The following is a 13,636-nucleotide window of genomic DNA, read 5'->3' on the forward strand; positions in this document are numbered from 1 at the left end:
AACAAGGTCTGCCTCAGGAGTACTAAGTTAACTGAACTACACCAAACGATGCAATACAATCCGAACTGTGCTAGGTACAAAGACACATGCTCAGTGAACTCTACCATTTGCTTAGGCCTGCCCGGCTTGGAACTTAGTTTCCCACCTCAAGCACACAAAAGAAATTTACAAGGAAACCCTTTCCAGAGCCAGCCTCTCCTTCATATACAATTAGTTACCCCAAGAGCCAGGAACTCAGAGCTTTGGCTGTGTTCCTTAAGGTCCCCCAGGTGGCTGTATGGCTAAAGAATGTCCCATAATCCTGGAACCATTTATCACAGCCCTGCTTGCAGCAGTAACACGCTTCCAAGGCAATCACCAACCCCGAAACAGTGAGAAAAGGGCAATTCATTCCTGAATGCCCGTAGTTTAGCACTCTCTCGACCCCCCGCAGAAAAGGATTTCATATTAAAATAACCAGAGGTGCAGTCCCACGTGAGGTGAAAGCAGCCCGCGCATTGGACAGGATGGAAGTACCTTCCATTTGGCCAATCCTCAGTTTCTCATTTCCCCGAGGCCGCCCAGACTTCCACGGGTTCGCCATCGCTGGGGACACACAATGGTCCAATTCGGCCAAGACCCGACCCCAGGGACCGCACCCACCACCAGAGATCAAGGTAAGCGAGGTCTAATTGTGCTAATAGCCCTTCCTGTGCTGGAAGCTCCTATAACTACCCCTCGCCTCGAGAGTAAAATGCCGCGTTTTAGTCAACCTGAGATTTAAAAACAGCCTAAACATTTCCTACAGATTCCCCTTGTCCCAAAAGATCTCGACTTTGTCCAATTATCGACAGTAAGTTTGACAACACATGTTGGTGAAGATAGAGTACCCAACCCCGTTCTGGCTTGGATCCACCCAGCCCCGTGCCGCCCCGGCCCGCGCGGAGCCCACACCTGCCCCTCCGCCATCTTCGGCAGCCGCCTGGGAAAGAAGGAGGTCTTGGCGCAGGGTTTCTTATCCCTTGAAACAGGGGTGGCAGAAGTGACGCAACGCGGGCGGCTTCCTCTTCATTGGCTGAAATGTTGTGCGCGTGCGCAGAGATACCCTACTGGAAGGCGGGACATCTAACTGTCCAATCCGGACACCATTCCAATAGGCCCTGGCGGCCATGGCTGTGAGAGGCGAGAGATCACGTGGGGCATGGAGGCAGGACTGCTGGGGCGGGGCTGTCCGGCCTGGGCGGCCATATTTTTGAGGGGCTGTTACTCTCGTTCACGCGATTTTTCCCGCCATGTTTGTGAGGGGAGGTGCCATTACCCCCTGAAGCGACTGAAGGCTGCAGGACACGGGGTGGACCACAGGGGGCAACGAGCCCCGCCTTTTAGTGCTCAATTTTAGGCTTAGAAGTCCGGATTCCCCGGTACGGCCGACCTCACTGTGACCCCGGCAAACCCCTGGCTTTATCTGGGCGTCAAGTGTCCCCATCTGTAAAATAAGTGGAGGTAATTTTCCCTGTGCGGTCTAAGAGTGGGTGAAGGAATGACTGCAGGTGCCTGGGTTGCACATCAATCTGCTGTGTTCCCCAGAGGAATTTCTCATTTTCTGGACTCTCAGACTTTGTTTAGGCTGTGTCCCTTGTTTGGGATGGCCTCCCTGCCCCCTCCAAAATCTGGCTTGTCACAATCTCAGTGTCCTTTGGCTCAAGAGTCCTTTTCTCCAGAGAGCCTTTCGGATCTCCTAGCCTGGGTCAGAGTCCTCCCGGCTCCCATACGCCTGTGCGCTACCTCCGGGCGAGCGCGTTATCCCCGTACTGGGGCTCGCTGGGTCCCTTGTCTTCTCCCTCATAGTCTAGGAGACCTGGGAGGACTGGGCTGGTTCTGACTCAGATCTGGGTTCTAGCATTGCCCAGCACCAGCCCTAGGCCCCAGGAGGCCTCAGAAGACAGTATGTTTTTTTTGAGAGAGGGTCTTACTCTTTACTCTGTTGCTGGGCTAGCGTGCAGTGGCTGGATCATGGCTCACAGCAACATCTAACTCCTCGGCTGAAGCGATCCTCCTGCCTCAGCCTCCCCAGTAGCTGGGACTACAGGTGCGCTTCGCCACGTCTGGCTAATTAAAAACAATTTTTTTATTTTGTAACGTTGGAGTCTCTCTATATTGCACAGGTCTCCAATTGCTGAGCTCAAGCGATCCTTTCGCCTCCGCCTCCCAGAGTGGTGGGATTACAGGCGTGAGCCACCACGCCCAGCCAGAAGACAGTATTGAATGAAGTATTTCCTTAACTGAAACACCAAGATTGCAATCAAAATTGCCCCATTCACACCCTGTTCCATCCACAGACAGGTCTGGCCAGAGCTGGTAGAAAAGGATGATTTATACACAGTTCATGGGGACAAGGGCTTTGTACAGAGGGGAGTAACTGGGGCTGGTGCTGAGTTCTGGCGTTGTCTCCATCCTGGGGAGAGAGTAAGAGGAGCAGCGGGGCCAAGGAAGGGACCAGCCTGTAGCCAACCTCCTCTGGGTCCCGGCTGTGCATCCTCTGGCAGGTGACTCCCCACTCTGGGCCTCAGTGTCCTCCTCTGTAAAATGGGATGATAGATGCGTCTGTCTCACGGGGCTGTTTGAGGATTGGTGGACAGAGAGGGAAAGTACTTAGCTCAGAGCTGGGCACAGACTCATGCCCCAAACAGCTCCATTAAGAGCTACCGCTCATTGTGGGCTAGATCGCTGCCCAAGAGGATTCTGCAATGATAGAAATGTTCCCTATTTTTGTTCTCCAGTATGAGAGACACCGGCTCCATGTGAGTATCGAATACTTCAGATGTGGCCAGTGCAACTGAGCTGAATTTTTAAATTTTACCTAATTTATTTATTTTTAAATATATAGAGATGGGGTCTCACTCTTGCTCAGGCTGGTCTCAAAACTCCTGACCTTGAGCGATCCTTCCCCCTCGGCCTCCCAGAGTGCTAGGATTACAGGCGTGAGCCACCGTGCCCGGCCCTATAATTTACATTTAAGAAACTAATAATGTGGTTATTGAGAGAGTGAGAAAACAGGTTGGATGGGGACTAGGGTGGGAGGAAAACTCAATGTAGTACCTTTTAAAAAAAATTATAACAAAAATTACTGCTCAGAAACAAGTCGTGAAATGAAAAATCATTAGATTTAGAAACTGGTCCTCAATCAAGTTATTAGAAAACTTATGCATGTTTCGAACAACTTGAGTACTTGAATATACTTTTGCAACTGTAAATTTCATGAAACTTACATACAGATCAAGTGTTTCTGATAAAAATTTATTGTTTGAATTGTGATGTGCTGTCAGTATAAAATACACACTGTATTCTGAAAACTTAGTATAAAAAATTGTAAAATATCTCAATCATTTAAAAATATTGATTATATGTTTAAATGACAACATCGTGGATATACTGGGTGAAACAAAATATATTGTTTAAAGTTACCTGCATCATGGCTGGGCATGGTAGCTCACGCCTGTAATCCTAGTACTCTGGGAGGCTGAAGTGGGAGGATCCCTTGAGCTCAGGAGTTTGAGACCAGCCTGAGCAAGAGTGAGACCCTGTCTCTATTAAAAATAGAAAAAATTAGCCGGGCGTGGTGGTATGTGCCTGTAGTACCAGCTACTCGGGAGGCTGAGGCAGGAGGATCGCTTGAGCCCAGGAGTTTGAGGTTGCTGCGAGCTAGGCTGACGACACAGGACTCTAGCCTGGGCAACAGAGTGAGACTCTGTTTGAAATAAATAAATAAATAAAGTTACCTGCATCAGGCTGGAGTGCAGTGGTGCAATCATAGCTCACAGCAACCTCAAACTCCTGGGCTCAAGCAATCCTCCTGCCTCAGCCTCCCGAGTAGCTGAGACTACAGGTGCACCACCATGCCCGGCTAATTTATTTATACTTTTTTGTAGAGATGGGGTCCAACTATGTTGTCCAGGCTGGTCTTGAACTCCTGGGCTCAAGTAATCCTCCTGCCTAAGCCTCTCAAAGTGCTGGGATTATGGGCATGAGCCACCATACTTGATCCTTTTTTTTTTAAAAAATGTGGCTACTAGGAAATTTAAAATCCCATGTGTGGCTTGCATTCTGTTTCCACTGGGCAGTGTTGCTCTAAAGGCTTTGCATGGGTCACTTTGTTAACCTCATGACAACCCTATGGTGGCCATTATTAAAGCCTTTTGTACATATAAGGAAACTGAGGCAGAAGAGAGAAGGGCACAGATGCTAGAACAAGACAGCCTAGAGTCAAATCTTGGTTTTCACTCAAGAGCTGTGTGACATTTGGCAAATTATTTACCTCTCTGTGCCTTGTTTCAGCCTCTGTGAAACAAGGATAATAATGGCACAAGCTTCTCGATGGAGTGAGTTAATTTATGGAAAGCTGTAGCACAAAGCCTGCGCCACCGAGGCACTATATGTTGGAGCAATTACTGTAAAATGTTTCTTGTCCTCGGGGCCTCCCCTCCTTCCTCCCTCCTGCCCCACCCCTGTTTCCAGATTCTCTCCTCCCTCCCATGCCTCCCATGGCTCCCTGATGCCCTGCACTGGCCCAGGTGACTGGAACATCCTGGGCTTTCTCACACCTGATGGCTTCACCAAGGCAGTTCCCTCTTCCTGGGATGCTGTTCCATTCCTGCCCCAGGACCCCTCCACCCTGGCTTGCAAGCTCCTGCATCCATATATCTTCCCAAGGCCCTCATTCCCTCTGGTCCCCACTGAGCTCAATGTCCTTCCCTAATCTTACTCTGTCCCCAGGTTCCCCACTGTCCAATCCGGCCCTGGGCCTGTCAGGCCCCGGCCCCCTGCCCCATCCTCTCCATCCCACCCCATGGTCCTCTCGCCCCGGGCCCTCTCAGCCTCCACCTCACTCTCCACTCTCTGCTTGCAGCCGGTCTCTGTGGCCTGGGGGCTCCTTCTGCACCTCGGCTGCCCCCGCTCTGCTCACAGCCCTTCCCTAGCGCCTAGAACCCTCCCCACAGTCCAGGCCCCACGGCCTATGAGGGACTCACCGAGATGAGGCCCCAGGAGGTCAGGGCTCCACAAGTAGCACATCCTGGGGACTGGAGGTGGGGGGAGCCTGTGGGCCCCACAGGGTCAGTCTCAGGGGGGCAGGCAGGGCCTCTGGCCACCCTCTGTCCCTCTCCGCCCCTCCTCCCACCCTGCTGGCTCACCTGCTCCCCAGGGCAGGGTGTCCTCCGCCTCGTCCTTCGCCAGCGCAGGCAGCAGGCGGTGGCTGGCAGCACCAGGGCCACTGGCAGCAGCAGCAGCAGCAGCAGGACAGGTGGCTGGGGCGCTGGCAGGGCTGTGGCCCCCCAGGCGCCAGGACTCTGTGGGGGCGGCAGGGTGGAGGGGTCTGTGGAGAGAGAGGAGGCTGGGTGACCAAGGAGAAGGGCTGGGTTGGAGAAGGAAAGAAAGGCTGTCTGGCACTGGCTGTGGGACCTCGGCAAGCTGCTGGCCACCTGTGCGTCAGTTTCCTCATCTGTAAAATTGACATGCTCATTATACTGACCTCATCAGGTTGTCACAAAATTAAATGAGGAACGTACGGAAAGTGCTTAGGACAGTGTTGGCACATGGCAGGGTTGTACTTTATTTTATAATGGAACAAATATGTTTCTAGTGATTCTGTATCTGTTTGTCTTCTTAACCCAATAGTCTGTGAGCCCCCTGTGAGCAGTAGGGATCTTATCGGACTTATTTATCTGGACTCATTTACCACCAGAACCTACTACTTAGTGCTCATTAAATATTTGAACGAACTGGGAGGCTGAGGCAGGAGGATGGCTAAAAAGAAAAAAAAAAGAAGAAGAAAAAATTTGAATGAATGAATAAATGAAATAGGTTCAGAGAGACTCCCCTCAATGTCCCTTAAACACATAGGCAGGTTTCTGCCTCAGGGCCTTTGCACTGGCTGTCCCTTTGTTCCCAGCTTTCAGTAACTTTCCAGCCAACCACTTCAGATCACCATTCCATCATCCTGTTTTCATTCGAATACACAGGACTCATTATACTCAGATACATTCTTTTCTCTTTCTTTTTTTTCTAGAAAAGGGATCTTGCTCTGTTGCCCAGGGTGGAGTGAAGCAGCATGATCGTAGCTAACCCCAGCCTCAAACCCCTAGCCTTACTTTCCGGATTATTTATGTGTTTAAGTATTTATCCTCAGTCTCCCCGGTTAGCTTGTCAGCTCTGAGTGGCAGGGATCTTGGTCTTGCTCCATGCTGTGTCCCCAGTGCCAGGCACATAGGAGATGGTTAATAAATGATTGAATGAATGGTCATAAATCTAAACACAAATGACCAATGAGGCTAAATATAATTGATAGAAGCTTTTGGAAATGCAGGGAAAAACAGAACAAACGAACACCCATATGTGCGTAAGTAACTGGTCAAATCTGAAGAAGCTCTGTGGATTGGGACAATGCCAATTTCCTGGTTTTGATTTTGTAGTATAGTTAATGCTAACAAGCAAAATGTTACACTGGAGAGGCTGGGTGAGGGTTGGAAGGGACCCCACCCTCGCCCTGTTCATTTCTTTGTACTTTCCTGTGAATTTATAATTATTCCCAAAGAAAAAAGTTAAAACAAAATTAACTTGCTAAAAAATAACCAACATTAAAAATCCTGGCCAGGCCGGGCACAGTGGCTCACGCCTGTAATCCCAGCACTTTGGGAGGCCGAGGCAGGAGGATCTCTTGGGGCCAGGAGTTCTAGACCAGCCTGGGCAACATAGCAAGACCCAGTGTCTACAAAAAATAAAAAAATTAGCTGGGCATGATGGCGTGCGCCTGTTGTCCCAGCTACTCAGGAGACTGGGGCAGGAGGATCGCTTGAGCCCAGGAGTCTGAGGTTACAGTGAGCAATGATGATGCCACTGCACTCCAGCCTGGGCGACAGAGTGAGACCCTGTCTGAAATAATAAATTTTTAAAAAATCCTGGGGAAAAATGATTTTGGTTTTTTTTTTTTACATTTTTAAACATGGGTGCTAGGAAATTTACACTTAAACATGTGGCTCGCGTTGTATTTCTGTTGGACAGGGCTGTCTTAGAGGAACAGGCAGGAATTATTGTTCCCTACTAAAATATGGGTAAACTGAGTCCAGAAAGGGGAACGCACTTGCCCTTGTCGCAGACAAGGCTCTGGGACACACAGAGCAGAGAGGGTGAGGGGCTACGAGGATGATGGGAGGGGTGGGGGGTGCTGGGGGCCTTTACCGGGCTGACACCGGAGCTCCAGGCACGGAGAGAAATTCCGGCGGGTGATCCAGGGCTTCAGAGCCACCAGCTGCTGGGAGGCGTCCTGCAGGAGGCAGGAGATGTTGGTCTGGACGAAGCGAAGACAGCTGGGGAGGGGCTGGGGGCAGGGGAGGGAGACGTCACCACCACATCACCCCCCATCTCCACAGGCCAACGGCCCTTCCCTGCTGGCAACGCCCACAACTGGGCCCCATGAGGCCTGGGTCTCAGACAGAGTTTAGCCCCCACTGCCCCTGGTTGCTAGGAGGGAGAACCCCTAAGAGATCTGGGCCTGAGAATCGGGCCCAGACCCTCCACCATCCTGTGGCGCCTAGAGAGTTGTTATTCTCCAGTGACAGGGCCCCCAGGGGTAGGGGTGCCAGCTCTACCTTCCTCCTGTGGCTAAGTTCGAAAGAAATCTCCAGCAAGGCTGAGCAGAGCTTTCCTTCCAATGCCTAGGAAAGCATCTTCCTCCCCTCAGTTGTCCCCCAAGTTCAGGGCTGACCTGAAAGGCACATGTGGTGACAAAGACTATCTCGGTGTTGACGGCCTCCAGCAGGCCTTGCATCTGGGACCCAGCCACAGTCTTGAGCTGTTCCATCCAGCGCTGCGCCAGCACCAGGCGCCAGAGTGCGCCGCACAGCTCCTCCTGGGGAGACAACCACGCGGGGCTCGGGAGGGGGCGCTGGGCAGGAAGGGGCCCGGGTTGGCCAACTAGCCTGGTCCCCGAGGCGGGGGTCCTTGGTCTGTGGTTCCCACCTCCATCCCGGGCCCCTCCCACGTGACTCACTTCCTGCAGGTTGGAGGCCACAGTGACCGGGTAATCCAGAAGCAGGTAGTCAGACTACGGGAGAAAAGAGGGTCAGGCCTGGCCGAAACGGGGACACACTAAGGAGACTCAGACGTGCTGGCAGAGACCCAGAGAGAGAGGGACAAGGCCCAGAGACGGGGAACTCTGACCGAGCCGCAGAACCCTGGTCTCAAAGAGGGACGGCAGCCCGGGCTGCGGCAGGGAGCTCACCAGCGTGCGGATGGTGTCGGCGAAGGTGGAGGAGATGGGGCTGTGTTCGAAGGCGCAGTGCGGCGTCCCGCGGAGGCCGGGGCTGAGCAGCAGCAGCAGCAGCAGCAGGGGGGTCTGCAGGGCGGGGCGGCTCTCGGCTCTCAGGGTCGCCCCAGGCCTCCCGCCTCCGCCGCTCCCTCTCCCCTCCTTCTCCGGTCCCGGGTCTCCTGTCATCCACCTCCGCAGCTGTCCCCACCTCTGCCCACCTCCCTGTCCCTCAGCCTCCGCTCCGGCGCTGTCGCTTTTCATCCTGCTCTGCCAACCCCCTCCCCATCTCCCCGCCTCGGCCCTCCGTATTCACGGGCCGGGTTCCGCTCCATCTCTGTCCTGTCCTCCTCATTTGTACCCGGCACTGCCACATCCCCTCCTCGGTCCGCCTCCCCCCTCCTCTGCCCCTCTCCCCCCTCCTCTGTCCATCTCGCCCCCCATCTTGACACTGCGCTTCCCCGTTCCCCCCACCTTGTCCCTCAGGTATACGCACAGCTGGGCTCCAGGCTGGTGCCAGCACTGTCATCTCGGCCGGGGGCCCCTCATGCCTGTGGCCGGGTCTTGGAAGGGACAGAAGAAGTCTCGGACCCCCACACCCCAGCCCCTTCCTCGCCCGCCCCTTCTGCTCCCCGCCCCTCCGCCGTCCCCTTGATGTGGCCGAGTTTCCGCCTCTTACTCCCCCAGGCTTCCTGCACGAGCCCCAGTTACGGTGAAATCTCATCTCCCCTTTCAAGAACCCCGACGTCCGGTCCCCAGAACCCTCCCCAGGTCAGGGACTCGGGAGCCCGACCCCCCATGCCCTGCTGCCTCTGCCCTAGGACTGGGGACCCCGGCTCCGCCCCTCGGGGACCTGGAGTCCAGTGCTCCTCACGCACCAGGCTTGCCCCAGCTGGGTGTGGAAGGGGCCAAGCCGGGTGACAGCCAGAGACTGAAAGTGAAAGGAAGTTTTTTGGGGGAGAGTGAGCTGGGGTGGAATTTGGGCCGGGACCGAGAGCGCCCCCTGGTGGCAACAGGTGGCCGCTCACGCCGCCGATGGCGCCTTGGCAGAGCTCCGCGGGAGAGGCCGGGACGGTCCCCCTGACGGCACGCACGGTGCACGGAGAGCGGGGCTCAAAGCCGGATCTGGCTGCGGAAGCGGGGAGCTTGTTGCGCGGCTGGGTCTAACTCCTCGGGCCCTCCAGCTTTGCCTGCCAAGGCCTGGCACACAGGACTCAGGGAATGTCTTACCACATCAGGCCCGGCAAGTGGCATTCTGGCTCTGGCTTTGCCGTTGTGGGAGCTTGGCCTGCCCCTTGACCTCTCTAAGCCTCGGTTTCTTCAACTCCAAACTGGGGGCCGGGGGGTGAGGTGGTAAATGAGAAAATATAAGCTCCCTTCCACACCTGGGGTCCTCGGTATGTCTTGCTCGCCCATTCCGTCCGTGGCAGACTGTCCCCAAATATCTGCTGGAGGATTCTACGCCCCGTCCTGTGGCACTCAGGCATGGCCACATGGCTGGCTTTGGCCAATGGCATGAGGGTGAGAGTGACAGGTGTCACTTCTGGGTGGAAGCCTACAGGGCTGGGGAGCGGCTCTGCGTCGGTGGCAGAAGCATGGAGAGGGCCGCCCTCAGCCAAGTGTCTGGTGCGACTCTGAGAGCAGAGGGCCCTGCCAGCCCTGGGTGAACGGGTAGTGCGAGCAGGAGACCAGCTTTGTGGTTGTAGACCACAGAGATTTGGGCCTGTGTGTCACCGCAGCAAAGCCTAGCCCGTCCTGACTGTGCCACCATTTGTCCTCCCTGCCCACTTTGCCTCACTTCCTGTCCAGCCAGGTTTAGCTTCCTTGTGACACTGAATGGTCACACTTTTCTTGGTTTTTCACTTGTTTTCTGACTGCTATGGCCCCTAAAGATGTCCACATCCTAATCCTCACAACCTGTGACTATGTGACCGTACACGGCAAAAGGGACTCTGCAAATGTGATTCAGCTAAAGACTTTGAGATGGGGCGATCATCCTGGTCTTACGGGGTGTGGCCCGATGTCATCACAAGGGTCCTGATGAGTGCAAGAGGGAGGCGGGAGAACTAGGGTCAGAGAAAGACGTGTCAACAGAAGAGTCAAGAGGGAAGCCGCGTTGAAAGACTCAACCGGCCACTGCTGGCTTTGAAGACAGGGGACGCGGCCCTGAGCCGAGGAGTGCCTGTGGCCCGTAGACGCTGCACAGGCCAGAAATGGATTCTGCCCTCGAGCTTCCAGAAGGAGGAAGAGCCCTGCCAACACCTGGGCTTTACCTTAATGAAACCCATTTCAGACTTGCGACCTCCAGAACTGTAAGATAATCAAATCCGAACTGCTAAATTTGTGGCAATTTGCTACAGCACTGACAGGAAACGAATATGCTTCTGGGTCACTAGAACACCAGCTCCAGGGGGCCAGGCCCTGTCTTGTCCCTGGCTGTGTCCCCCTAGCGCCTACAACAGTGTCTGACTCAGGGTGGGCAGTCAGTATTTGTTGACTGGATGGGTGACTGGGGTAGGAGATCCTGTCCCCTGGCCAGGGATGACCAGAGTAGACCAGAACCGGGCACCCGACCCACGCTGGCCGGTAAGATTTACCCCCCTACGGGCGCCGGGCGCGGTGGCTCACGCCTGTAATCCTAGCACTCTGGGAGGCCGAGGCGGGAGGATCGCTCGAGGTCAGGAGTTCGAGATCAGCCTGAGTGAGAGCGAGACCCCGTCTCTACTAAAATAGAAAGAAATTAATCGGACAACTAAAAATACATAGAAAAAATTAGCCGGGCATGGTGGCGCATGCCTGTAGTCCCAGCTACTCGGGAGGCTGAGGCAGAAGGATCCCTTGAGCCCAGGAGTTTGAGGTTGCTGTGAGCTAGGATGACGCCACGGCACTCTAGCCCGGGCAACACAGTGAGACTCTGTCTCAAAAAAAAAAAAAAAAAAAAAGATTTATCCCCCTATGGACTGGGCTGGTGGTACGTAGACCCACCACACCTGGCTCTGGCTGTGTCAGAGCAACAGGAGGGTTAATGGGAAGGACCCCAAGGCGGCTCGCACAATCCAGGATGGAGCTGTCCAGCCAGGCTAGGGCTGCCCTGGGGAAGGATTTCCCTCCAACTCCTCTCACTGCTTCCTGTGCCCCACCATCCAGGTCCGGGGGAAGTAATGTACTCGCCTGACCTTAACCATGTACTGACAAGAGGCTGCCCCTTCCCACGTGGGGGCAGGGAGCGTATCCTTGTGGGGAGGAAGATTTTGACCAGCAGCCAGCTCCGGACAAAACCAACCTCTAATTAATCCCCAAGAATCATTATGCACATCCTGGGTGCCCATCACTGAGTCAACCCAATGAGGTTGGAACTTTGAGCCCCATTTTACAGATGGGGAAACTGAGGTTCAGAGACGTTTAAGAGGCTCTCCTAAGGTCACATGGCTAGAAAGATTTGAATGAAGCAGAGAGGCAGAGATACAAGACCCAGGAGATCATGTGGCCCATGGAAAAAGGACCTGCCCTGGTTCCTGCCTGGCCAAGTCCTGGGACACCTAGATGTGTGTCCTGCCCTATCTTCTGCAAGGTATCTCAGTGGCCTTCCAGAAAATTCCCTTTTATCCTAAGATAGCATGAGTGGGTTTCTCGCATCAAAAAGGATTCTAAGCCCTGGTGTGCTGGAGTGGCTCACACTGGCAGTCAATGGTTAAAAATTCAGGAATTCTGGCGGGTGGTGGCTCACGCCTGTAATCCTAGCACTCTGGGAGGCCGAGGCGGGAGGATCGCTCGAGGTCAGGAGTTCGAGACCAGCCTGAGCAAGAGCGAGACCCCGTCTCTACTAAAAATAGGAAAAATTAGCACGGGTTCTGAGGCCACGCACGGCAGGGAAACCAAAGCGGGAGAGCCGCGGTGGAGTACCTGAGAAGAGACAAGAGGCCCTGTCCGGGGATCCTCAGAGTCCCCCCCACATCTGTTTCTCAAGACTGTCATACTGGAGCCACCCACCAGGCTGCCTAATCTCTGAACTAAAAAGGCCACGAATAGACCAGAAGTTGCCGTCCTTTTGTCCCCTCAGAGGCACAGTCAGGGTTGGGCAGAGAGTTTATTAGAAGCCATGGGGACCATGAGGGGAAAGTTCCAGGTATCTGGTGTGTGTTGGGGTCCAAGATGGAGTGGGTGGCGTGCAGGCATCAGTCCCCCATGGGCAGCCACAGGGCCTTGGTGCGTGCTGCTCGCAGCCCCAGCTCCGGGCCTGCGCCTTCGGCCTCCTGCTCCCAGGCCCGCGGGAGGCCCCTGCTCACCCACACCGGCTTGAGGTTCCCTGCTGAGGCCCACTCCACAAACTGGGAGCCCTGGGGTGAGGAGGGGCGGATTAGCGCTGCCACAGCCTGTTTGCTGTGCAGCCGCCCCCTGTGCCACGAGGACTGGTACTGAGGGGCGGCCCAAGGCTTGACTTGGCTGTGGCGCTCAGCTCTCAGCAAGCGAACCTTCCGGATGCTGTGGCTGGGGAATTTCCTGTCCCTTAATGGCCCGTGTTCAGTGGAACGGGGGCCAGGGAGTTCCCATCTGTTACCAAGAGGTTTACAAGAGTAGACCGTGGGCCTCTGACTCTGTTGCTAGGGTGTGGTCCTTAGCAACGGGTTGTCCACTGACATTTGGTCTTTGGGCTGGCGGGCTCTCAGGCCCTTGTTCCCGAGGAGATCCTCTTCCTTAGCAACTGAGGCTCTAAAGGGGCAGGGCAATGTTTCCAGAAAAGGAGGAGACCCTTGGTGAAGTTGAAAGTGCTAAAGATGGTGAAACAAGGTGTACCTGGGCAGATCCGAAGTACCACAGGGCCTGGATGTCCTGGTGCAAGGCCAGGCAGCGGGTCAGGTGGTCCCGGTCTCCTGTCACCACGTTCACCAGGCCTGCCGGGAACAGAGTGGCCATGTCCTAGGGGATGAGAGGGTTGGGAGGGCAGGGGGACAGCGTGAGGAGTGAGCATCTGGGGAGTGGCTGTGGGGCTCTGGAAGGGATGCGCTTGGGGTCATGGACTCGTGAAGGCTCCGGGCTGGAGGGGATGGGCAGCGGGACCCTGAGGATGAAGGCTTGCATGCCGGGACTGCGGTCACCATGGTTACCGAGGAGGGTGGGGTGAGAGCCAAGCTCCTGCAGGAGTCGGGGCATCTTTCATCTGCTGCCCCAGGGCTGTGGGGCAGCAATAGGTGGCAGGCAGGCAGGAGACTGTACCTGGCAGACCTCCAGGGCCAGCAGGGGACAGGCCCCGCTGGGCACCATGACTACAGTGTTGCCATGGGCCAGGGCAGGGGCCAGCAGGGACACGAAGGCAAGCAGGGGCCACTCGTCTGGGCACACAATAGCCAGCACACCCAG

General features: G+C 55.0%; 3 protein-coding genes across 5 annotated transcripts in view; all 3 read right to left on the reverse strand.

The window, feature by feature from the left end:
- Positions 1 to 1,018, reverse strand: part of RPL13A (ribosomal protein L13a) — a 13,411-nt gene extending 12,393 nt beyond the window's left edge. Inside the window, exon 1 of one of the 2 annotated variants that reach the window (XM_012643041.1) lies at positions 934 to 1,018. In XM_012643041.1, coding sequence (XP_012498495.1) covers positions 934 to 948 — 15 coding nt within the window. In that variant the 5' untranslated portion in view covers positions 949 to 1,018. Of the gene's footprint in view, positions 1 to 516; positions 585 to 933 lie in introns of those variants that run through there. The other variant, XM_012643042.1, reaches the window with a different exon arrangement.
- Positions 1,019 to 2,502: 1,484 nt separating this feature from the next.
- On the reverse strand, positions 2,503 to 8,869 carry FLT3LG (fms-related tyrosine kinase 3 ligand). 2 transcript variants are annotated; one of them, XM_012643044.1, is made up of 8 exons: positions 8,775 to 8,869; positions 8,255 to 8,368; positions 8,024 to 8,077; positions 7,739 to 7,882; positions 7,213 to 7,351; positions 5,169 to 5,350; positions 5,007 to 5,074; positions 2,503 to 2,596 (listed from the first exon to the last, which is right to left on the reverse strand). In XM_012643044.1, exons 1-7 carry the CDS (start codon positions 8,805 to 8,807, stop codon positions 5,027 to 5,029), a joined length of 714 nt encoding a protein of 237 aa, XP_012498498.1. In that variant the 5' UTR covers positions 8,808 to 8,869; the 3' UTR covers positions 2,503 to 2,596; positions 5,007 to 5,026. The 2 variants fall into 2 exon arrangements, with proteins under 2 accessions (XP_012498498.1, XP_012498499.1); XM_012643045.1 differs by having other exon boundaries at positions 2,504 to 2,558.
- Positions 8,870 to 12,348: 3,479 nt separating this feature from the next.
- ALDH16A1 (aldehyde dehydrogenase 16 family, member A1) overlaps positions 12,349 to 13,636 on the reverse strand; it is a 15,055-nt gene continuing 13,767 nt past the window's right edge. Inside the window, exons 15-17 of the mRNA XM_012643048.1 lie at positions 13,493 to 13,636; positions 13,073 to 13,195; positions 12,349 to 12,615 (exon numbers count right to left, since the gene is read on the reverse strand). The exon at positions 13,493 to 13,636 is cut by the window's right edge and continues 6 nt beyond it. Coding sequence (XP_012498502.1) covers positions 12,454 to 12,615; positions 13,073 to 13,195; positions 13,493 to 13,636 — 429 coding nt within the window. The 3' untranslated portion in view covers positions 12,349 to 12,453. The remainder of the gene's footprint in view (positions 12,616 to 13,072; positions 13,196 to 13,492) is intronic.

This window comes from Propithecus coquereli, unplaced genomic scaffold (genome assembly GCF_000956105.1).
Source record: "Propithecus coquereli isolate 6110/MARCELLA unplaced genomic scaffold, Pcoq_1.0 Scaffold193, whole genome shotgun sequence".
Taxonomy (NCBI): domain Eukaryota; kingdom Metazoa; phylum Chordata; class Mammalia; order Primates; family Indriidae; genus Propithecus; species Propithecus coquereli.